General features: G+C 45.9%; 1 protein-coding gene across 2 annotated transcripts in view; it reads left to right on the top strand.

Moving 5' to 3' along the window:
- The first annotated feature begins 2,516 nt into the window (after positions 1 to 2,516).
- Positions 2,517 to 9,952, top strand: part of LOC121675469 (ubiquinol-cytochrome-c reductase complex assembly factor 1) — a 47,200-nt gene continuing 39,764 nt past the window's right edge. The window contains exons 1-3 of one of the 2 annotated variants that reach the window (XM_042050985.1): positions 2,518 to 2,606; positions 6,738 to 6,842; positions 8,399 to 8,503. In XM_042050985.1, the coding sequence (XP_041906919.1) occupies positions 2,583 to 2,606; positions 6,738 to 6,842; positions 8,399 to 8,503 (234 nt within the window). In that variant the 5' untranslated portion in view covers positions 2,518 to 2,582. Of the gene's footprint in view, positions 2,607 to 6,737; positions 6,843 to 8,398; positions 8,504 to 9,952 lie in introns of both variants that reach the window. The other variant, XM_042050994.1, reaches the window with a different exon arrangement.

Here is a 9,952-nt window from a genome sequence, read left to right as displayed (position 1 = left end):
AGCAGCAGGCAGGCACAGCTCTGCCACCTCTGCCCCTCCCAAACCAAACCCCAGCACAGACCTGGAGCCTCCCATACTGTTGCAAAATGTGGTATATGTTAAGATTATCTTAAGTTAGGATGTTCTTTGGTGTAAGGTCTTTGTATACTTTCAAGCCTAATGGTCAAGAAAGGAGACCCCGTCAGTGGAACATCCTCTACCCATGGACATCCTGTAACTAACAAGCTTTAAGGATGTCGTAAATCAAGATGCTGGTATATGTCTATGTCTACACTGCTGACCTGGCAAAGTACTCAAGGTGCATGTATCCTATAGGTGAACTATGTTCATTGTAACACTAAAAAATCATGCCTACATGTCAAAAAGACTCCTGGGTTATGTAACTTATATGGAAACTACTAACCAATCCTAACAGAGGGGCTGTACTTGGGAAGTTACTAACTCTGAATTTCTGTGTCTAAAAAATGCTGCTCAAAGTCTGCTGAAGCATGCTGGACTTCTGGAAAATCACCAAGCACCCAGGCTTGCACAACCCTGAAATAAATAATCTTGCTGACCTTTACTTCCATTGGGCAGACGATCATACACAGCACCAAGAGTAGAACTAGATGCTTCCTTTCTCAAGGAAAGGTGGTGACATTCACATGCAGATCCCAGTTTGGCATCAGGAGCTCAGCTCCAAGGTTGAACATGTCCAGGGATTGCTACAACGCAACAGGTTCCAAGAAAGAAAGGTCTTGCTGGCCTTTGCCTCCTGTTGGGCAGCCCATCATCTGCACCTGGAACACAGGGGCTACTTGCTTTCCTTTCCATGGAAAAGCACTGTCATTCCCATTCAGGACCAAAATTTATGATACCATCTCCAATACTGAAGACATCTGAGGATTGCTCACACACAAAAGGTGCCAGGACAGAAAAGTCTTGATGGCCTTTACCACCACTAGGCAGGTGATCACCTGCAGCACCAACACAAGGAATAGGTGTTTCCTTTCCCAAGGAAAGGTGCTTTCTGGACCCCACCTCTTCAATTTAGTGGCAAAATTTGTTCCAAAACTGAATAAATCTGGGGATTGCTCCTACATGAGATGTGAGAGGTCAGAAAGCTGTTGCTGGCTTTTACTGTTGAGGAATAAATCTGCTCCAGATAACTCGGCCTGCAAACTGAAGACTTCGATGAAGACTGAAATGCAGATTGAGCTCAGGGTGGGAGCCAGGAGCTGCCAACCTTTGGTTAACAAAAGGCACAAAGACAGGTCCAGGTGACTGAACAGTGAGAAACATAGCAGGAGCCAGGGAAGTGGATGGACACAGAGAGGCCGACGGGAGCCAAAGACTCAGGAGGAAGAGCTGAGTACACTTTGGTGTGATTGGACTGTGAAGGGATAAAAGCCCAGTGGTTCAAGGTCCCTTCCCAGAGGCACTGGCTCGAGCTGTGTTCCTGCGCCATGAATAAATTGTTTTGTGGAATGAGACGTGTGAGACTCTGCTATGGGAAGCCTGGTCTGACTGTGTGAGAGCGGGGAGAGTGCAGGGAGTCAATGGGGGCACCCTTCGGGTCACTTGAGCCGCCCACTGTGAAGCGGCTTCGGTTTGAAAAAAATGGATTCAGGAGCTAAATTTTTAGCAATATAATATTGAACATTTATTAGTATAACAAAGGCAAATCACAGCCTGGGGCGCTTGGCAATATTGCCAGAGGCGCCCTCCATTCATTTTACTGTGGGCTTAAGGACTCTCTTAAACTGTTGCATATTCATTAAGCCCAGAAAGGAGTTTACACTTCACTCACCTTTCCCCCCTCTCCGGTCTCTGCCCCCTCCGCCAGCATGCCGCCGCCTCGGTGCTCGGGATCGCTTCAGAACTGAAGGCAGGCACCCCCCTCCGGTGCCTCCGCAGTCTCCAGCCTCCTTTGCAGCTGACAGTTCCCTTGGGAGGTGTGAGTTCTGATGGGAGAACAGTCTTCCTGGGATGCACGCGGTTTTCTTCTTTGTTTCTCTAAGATGTCTTGGTTCCTGGCTCTGTGGTTTCTCAACTCAAAAGACATTTATTACCATGTGTTTATTAATATATTTCTTAAAATATTACAACTATTTCGAAGTTACAATTTACCCTAATGGTAAAATTATGGTTTCTACTTAACTACATTTTACCTTAACACTGTTTCTACATAGTACAACATCACTTATAAATGTTAAAATCCTGTATGCGAAAGACAACATTTATCATTCACTCATTTATCACAGGTTCCAGCAGTGAAAGTCTCTGACCTTTGGCAGTGTGACTACCAGGGAGTCACAGAATGGTCAGAATGGGAAGCTTCCTTAACACTGACACCCATGGGCAGCCTATAACCTGCGCTTTAAACACTGGGGAAAGGTGCTCTCCTTCCCGTGGACACACAATTACATAATTACTCTCTCGGGCGGGTCGTTCTCGGCTCGTCGCACGCCGGGGAAGGATCCCGATGCTGTGGGCCAGCGCCGCGCCGCACGCCCGCCTCACGCCGCCTCACGCCGCCATGCCGCCCGGCGCTTCCCGCGGAAGGGGCAGGGCCGCGCCGGCGGAAGCGGCGCCGGGGACTGATGGCGGCGCTGGTGCGGGCCCTGGTGAGTAGAGGGAGGAGGGACGGAGCGAAGGAAGGAGGGGAGAGAGCGCTGGTGGTGAGGGGGCGAGCGGCGTGTGGAGTCGGGGCTGTGCCCGCGCCGCCCCTGTGGCGGCCTCCCCCTGCAGCCCGAGGGGTGTCAGCAGGGGCTACTCCCGCTTCCCGCCCTGTGGCCTCGCACCCCATGTCTGGCGGAGCAGCGGGTCGAGCGTTTCCCGCGGAGTTTGTGTTTGCAGAAGGGTTAGTGGGGGGTTGGAGCGTGTTCAGGGATGGGAACGGAGCTGGGGAAAGGGCTGGAGCACCAGGAGCGGCTGAGGGAGCTGGGAGGGGCTCAGCTTGGAGAAAAGGAGGCTCAGAGGGAATCTTCTGGTTCTCCACAACTCCCCGACAGGAGGGTGCAACCAGGTGGGGTTCGGACTCTGTTCCCAGGGAACAGCGGACAGGATGAGAGGAAGCAGCTTCAAACTGTGCCAGAGGAGGTTCAGCTTGGACATCAGGAGGAATTTCTACACTGAAAGGGTGGTCAGGCATTGGAAGGGGCTGGCTAGGCAGGTGGTGGCGTCACCATCCCTGGGGGTGTTTAAGGGACTCAGTGCCATGGTCTAGTTGACGTGGTGGTATTGGGGTTACAGGTTGAACTCGATTATCTCAGAGGTCTTTTCCAGCCTAATTGATCCTTTGATTCTGTTGTGTAAGGATTTGGGCTCCTGGTGGGGGCTGGAGACACGTGTCTGCCAGTGGGACTCCTCTGGGCTCAGTGTGTGTCCCGTGGGGTGGGCACTGCCCTTATGGGAGCATCCCCTCTCACTCCGGAGCTGTTTGATAGCAAGGATAGTGTAAAGATTCCAGTTCTGGTACCACCACAGGGCAGTGGTGGAGTCACCATCCCTGGAAGAGTTCGAACACCATGTGGATGTAGCACTTGGTGACATGGTTTAGTAATGGACCCAGCAGTGCTGGGTTAGTAGTTGGACTTGATCATCTTAGAGGGCTTTTCCAGTCCTAGTGGTTCTGTGATTCAGATTGGAAGTGTTTGGGTTCCTGTGAAAGTGTGGAATTCTGATCACTCCACTCCTTTCTTCTTTCCCATGCATTTGTATGCGTTTTTTCTTTCTATTAGCCTTTGAAGCATCTGCAGCAGAGCTCCTCTTTTTAGCCTGTTTTCTAGAAAAGGGAATTTTGTACCTGGATGTGATCTTACATCACCACACAAATACAGGGGTGGCCAGTGCTGCTAAGTAGGGACAGAGTTCCCAGTAACGGGAAAGGCCTTTGGTAAGGGGGCAATATCCACTTATGAAATCAGTCCCCCAGGTGCTCGGAGCCGATGGCTCAGGGCGTGGTTTCCCCAAGCACGGTGAGCCCTGCCCTTTCCACCCTCAAGGTGAAAGCAGCCAAGCACAAACCTGCCCGAGAACAGCTGAAATGCAGCGATCTTGAGTTCCTGCTTACTTCTCCCACCCCTGCCCTTTCTCTGTGCTTTGTCCTTGCTTTGTTGCCTGCCTTTTTCTTAGCCCCCGTAATCCAAGTGCTGGAGCAGCAGAACAGTGGCAACAGGTTCTGCAGTTTGAAAGCATTTAAGAGGCAATGGTCAGCAGACAGGCAGGAAGGGAGCAGGGAGAGCAGTAGGGAAGCAGTGAGGCACCCGAAGGGCTCAGCTGTCTGTGGAGCTGCACCCTCAGGGCAGGGTTTGCAATGAAAACCTGCTTCCGAAGGGGAAGGATTTGCCTCCTGGGTTTACCTATCCCCGGGTAGCTTCCTCACCCAGCTGCTGCTGGCGTTCATGTGGCAAAGTAAGCTGATTCGATTTTTCAGCCTGACTAGAAAAGTTTCTCTTTAGAGAGGAGATGAGGTAGTTATCTGCCATTTTTGTAATCTGAAGTATGCTCGGCTTCAGCTCAAGAACTGCTCATCCCTGGCATTTCTCAGCACCTGTTTCTGCATTAGAATTTAGTGGTTGCCTAGTTGTATGAAAACGAGTCTTCAAACCTACTGTATTTCTTCCTTCTACTGGAAATAAGGAAAGTGGTTTTTTGTCTGACTTCGAGCTCCTGGTGTATGATACAGCCCTGACATTTCAGCTCTACTCCTTAATACTGACATTATGATAAATCTGGCTTTTGCCCAAGACACCTTGATAAATAGCTTGTCTGCTACCTAAGACTTTCCTAAAGGCTGCCAAGAGGATTTAGAAGACCAGTGATATTCTTTCATCTCTGCCTTGACAAGGCAGCTGACTGCAGACTATTCCTGAGCAATCCTGTTCAGTTTAGGCTTGGTACATTTTCTTTCAGCCAAGGGGAGAAGCAAAAGTAGCACTTGTAATTTGAAAGGAAGGCTGTGTTCTGCAAACAGTGATGCTGGCTTAGAGAAAATTCCTTAGCCCCTCGTGTTCCCTGCTGTCTCCTGGTGTCTGTTTTCTTTATTACGGAATTGTTTATCACATCTCAGCTTTTAAGTGTGTGTATGCTTATTTTTTGTTTTGATATGTGTCTGTCCAGTTTTGTTGCAGTTGTGCTTTTCAACAGCTCTAAACCTCAGTATATTCAAGCTCTAAGCCATATCCCAACGTGTGCATGTTACAGAGAAAAAGCCTCAAAAAAGTTCTGTCAGATCCTTGGAATCTTGTAGTAATTGCTCACAAAAAAAGGTTACTTCTTTCTTACTGAAGTGTTTGTTAAACTGTTTATGTCAGAACACTGGATTATCTCAAAAAGTACTTTGTGGGACTCAGCTGAAATAGTTTTTTGGATAGAAATGTCTCATTTTCATAATTTCACTTGCTGACAGTGGTGTTACATCCAAAGATCAGAAGCCTGAGTAGTCTTGCTACAGTAGAAGTGGGAAGGTGTAGTAGCAGTGAACACTAATCACATTTGTCATGGTAGAGCATCTCTCCCTTTGCAGTTTTTAAAACCCCAAATCAGTTCCCTTAACGAATTCAAAGTGCAGCTCTGGGGGGAGTTGAGGGACAGCCTGCGAGGCCAATGGCCACACCTGAGGGACAGCAGTGACTGTGTAGGTCACAGGAGGAGGACAGGAACTCAGGTTGGTTTGTGTCTGTTCCTCTTACCTCTGGGCAGATCTGCTGCTCTTGTGGCTGTTCTTCCACTGGGCACCACCAAGGACAGACTGACTGCTCTCCCCACCAGGTATTAATACAAATTGATAAAATTTCCCTGAAGTCTTCTTTTCAGAAAACTAATCCTCTCCTCATATGTTGGATGCTTCAGTCTCTTAATCATCTTTGTGGCCAACCAAAAATGAAGCTATTTTTATTAGAAAAAGGCATCTCCATTCTAATAAGATACATACTATTTCCAGTGTTAATGTAATGCATGTATGAAGGAGGCAAATATTGTACTAACTTGAATATTGCAGAAAGTGAAAGGTGCAAAGAAAGTGCAGGCAAAGAGAGCCCCACCTCTTCTTTGTATTGCTGACATTTTCATGACAGAAAATAATTATCTTCACTGAATTTTATCAGGACAATATGTGCTTTTAGAATACTAAAATTCTTAACTGTGCCTGAGTAATGTAAGACAAAGATGCATAAAAGCTAAGTTGGATGAGGGCTTTTTAGAGCTCACTCAGTCAACTGAAGAATGCTTCTTAAGCATTTGAATTTATTGTGTAGACAGAGAAGTTGTGGTGTGGTTTTGTGACGTAGACAGCCCACCATTTCCTTTCCTTCTGTTTCTGCCATCAGACTTGGGTTGGATACTTGTACTGGAAGGCAAAATATTTTTATAATCAAAATTTATACTCCTGTCAAGCACAAGTTGGGAGTTGAATCTGAGGATTGTTAGAATCATGGAATATCCTGAGTTGGAAGGGACCCGCAAGGATCGTTGAGTCCAATGCCCAGCCCTGCACAGACACCCCAACACCCTGTGCCTGAGAGCATTGTCCAAACGCTCCTGGAGCCTCGGGGCCGTGCCCATTCCCTGGGGAGCCTGAGCAGTGCCCAGCAGCCTTTGGGGGAAGAACCTTTCCTGATATCCAACCTAACCCCTCCCCCCATCCCGACACCGCTCCATGTTGTTCTTGTCATATGAATGTGGAAGCAGAAGGACAGTTGAAGTATTTCTGCATATTTGGGTCCTTTTCTTCATTGCTCATCTCCTCGTTGCAGAGCTGCCAGACTGGAGTAACCCAGTGGATAGCTGGATGCAGTGGATTGCTACAGACCGCCGCAGTCCCGGGCCGGTGTAGGCGGATGCTCTGCAGTATTTTCCAGGTAGGATATCAGAGCATGTTAAAGTGTGTAAAAAATTGAGTGATCTTAAATTATCAAGAAAAAGTCATGGTTTTTCAATAAAGAGGCTTCCAAAAGTGATGTCTTCACTGTGTATTGTGGAAATATCAAGGCAAGTCTAGAGCTCTCTGCTGCTGCAAGAGTGAGCTTCTACTCTTGTTACAGGTGTCTCTTTTAATAGATCCAAATGATCTGTCATGAGAAGATTAAATACAGAAGTCCAAATGGAGGTGTTACTTTTCCAAATGAGCTATTACAAGCTAGTCACGACTGCATGTAGTTTCCAGCATTTTATTTTAGAGAGCACTTTATTTTATAGAGCGTCTCCACTGTATAGTGGCCTTGGACTTCCTAGTACTGATGGTGTTTACCTTGCACAGCACATTTAGTGTTGTACCAGTGGAAGCTTTGCAGTTTGGCTCCCAGTTGTGGGACAGCCAGCGTAGTGCCAGACAGTGTGTCTGTCCAGAGTAAATCAACTAAAGCATTGTGTAATAGCAGTTAATGATAAAGGGGTGAAAAATGTGTAGAAAATGGGAATAGATGCCAGCTCTTGGAATAGAATGAGAGTGAATTTCTTGAGTTTCTTTCCTGCATTTAATGAAGCAAAATGGGGTTAAGCCTCTTCTTTGTCCTCCTGTATATCACAACTTGTGTCATAGAGCCACGATGTACAGACTTCAATTCCCCTGTAAGCTCTTTGGCTTGAGTATTTTTTTTCAGAGGAGATCTTCCAGTCCTGGGAAAATTGCCAGTGATTTTGTGACACAGCTCTGCTATGAAAGCACCAGTCCACACCAGTAGCACGTGCCATTGGGACTAGAGGTGGAAATGAGCAGTTGTGAAGTTATTAATGAGGTTGGGCTTACTCTGAGCCACCAGTACATTCAGTACATGTCTGGGGATGACTGCTCTGAACAGCATATTTACTTTGTTTGAATTAATTGATAACAAGGTACTGCTATGTTGCGTGTGTTGGGAGGCTGTGAGAGTGTTCTGTTGAGGTGGAGCTTCTTTCCTGGGGAGCCCACTTGGTCCTGTTTGAGTTTTCTTTGTTGCGCAGAAGCTCTGATTGAACTCATGTGCCTGAAGTTATAGGGGCTGTAGTGGTAGCTTTTACACTGCAATTTGTGTTTTCTCAAGTCCTGGCCACAAAGACAATTGAATAGGCTATAAAGTTGTAGATAGAAATAGCTGTTTGTCTGCTAAATCAGAGGAAACAGTTATTCTTTATTAAGAGACCAACCCCATAATTAGAAGTAGTGTGAGAGTCAGAGAGCCTGTGGCTTTTGAGTGCAGTGTTCTGCCAGTCCATTCCATCAGTACATTCATGGAACATTGGAAAATGAGGTGTGGAGCATTAAGCATGGACAGCCATTTTGTTTGTAACAGTTCTAATAAGTTTGTGCTTTTTGTGATACAGAATTTTTCAGGATTAGCCAGGTTTAATTGACTTGGAAGCAAACTACGGGTGGTTGGTGTAAAGTTAAATCAGTGGTCTCTTAATTTTTTTTCTTTTCTTTTATCATTTATGCTAGAGACACAAGGCTGGCCCCTTCCAACTTTCTAAATTCTATGGTGGATTGATTCAAGCCAATGGAGCCATCACACAGCAAAACAGATCCTTTTACAATACAAATAAGGTGAGAAGAATTGGGTATTTTTATTGTTGGAAGGCACATGTGCTAGGGATTCTACAGAGACAGGAGGCAAAACACTTCTCAGAACACGTAGGAGAGGATTCAACTTTTCTCTAAGATGTTCTAGTAATATGTGAACAATGGGTCTGGTAATTTGAGAAGGAATTCTGTTCCTTTCCAGCAGATGAAGGGCTGGCATAGGAAGGTGCAGTTACAGTTGGGTTATCAGGGTGAAGGTTCCATTGACAAGGCTGAGGGCTTCTGTCCAATGAGGAAAGAAATTAAGGCAAGGTGTTGGGGCAGATGTTCCTTCCACACATATTAGAAGTGATAAGATGTTTCCTGATTCTTTAGTGTGGGAACAACGTGTGGTGACAGTTTTGCTATCTGCTAAACACTGCAAATTGTCATGCAGTCTACTAACAGCAGCTAATTATTGTGTAATAATTTACTGTTCATCTGTGCTATTTTGTTAATATGTCATCTATGTGTCTTGTACACATATTATCTTTTGTCTTGGAATAGAAGTTTTCTGAGGCATGAATCAACTCCATAAGATCAGTTTACCACTTAAACTAAGGGTGTTAGCATCTCTCAACGAATAAATATCCTGATCCTGCTCTTGTAAACCCAGTGTGAGGAAAATGGCAAAATGGAATGCATGCATGAGAAATGAGAGGACAGAAGGAAAAAGAGTTAGGGACTGATGGGTAAAACTTCCATTAAAACAATAATCCCGGTTTGCTGTCTAGCTAATAGTACATTTTGCTGATGTGGAGTTAGAGGTACATACTAAGAAGGATTTTAAATTGGTTATTTTGACATGGATAGAAAAAATGAAGTAAAAACAGAAGTGTGCAAGGGAAGAACCCATGCCTGCTCTTTGCATTTACTTCTTAACTAGAGGGTTTCTTTCTTATAGTCAATTTTTCAGTGTTTTTCAGCTGTTGAGAGAAACCAAACATTTTGCAGATGGAGATTGAAGCATATACAAAGGGGTTGCACAATTTATCACAGCCAGAGCTAAAGATGTAATCCAGGCTCCCAAACATGGTACATGCCCCTAATCCCCATTCCTGCCTGCAATGCTCTCTGAGACCTGCACAGGCAGCACTTGCAGAGCAGATCTGGGAGAGCAGTGGGTGACAAGACAGTAGATCAAACAAACCAGGAGTGCCATGAAGATCTTCAAGGCAGGACTCAAGATTTGCTTTTGGTATATTGGAAAAGGCAAGGGGAGGGGTACAGGGGTTGAAAGATGGATGGGGAAACTTCCCAGTTAAAATAGCCGTGGTGTAAGAAGCCAGGCAGGATTTATGACCAGAGAGGAAGCAGTTTACAACAGTGTAGGTTTGAGGTGGGTTTTTGGACTGCAACTTCATTATTTTGAATAGAGAAGTACTTACTCATCTTTAAAATGTGAACTTGACTATGCACTCCTGGTGGGAAAGT

Source organism: Corvus kubaryi, unplaced genomic scaffold (assembly GCF_017639235.1).
Source record: "Corvus kubaryi isolate FWS band 111438036 unplaced genomic scaffold, C.kubaryi_AGA036_p1.0 134, whole genome shotgun sequence".
In the NCBI taxonomy this organism is placed as follows: Eukaryota; Metazoa; Chordata; class Aves; order Passeriformes; family Corvidae; genus Corvus; species Corvus kubaryi.
This window is presented reverse-complemented; position numbering and strand designations above follow the sequence as displayed.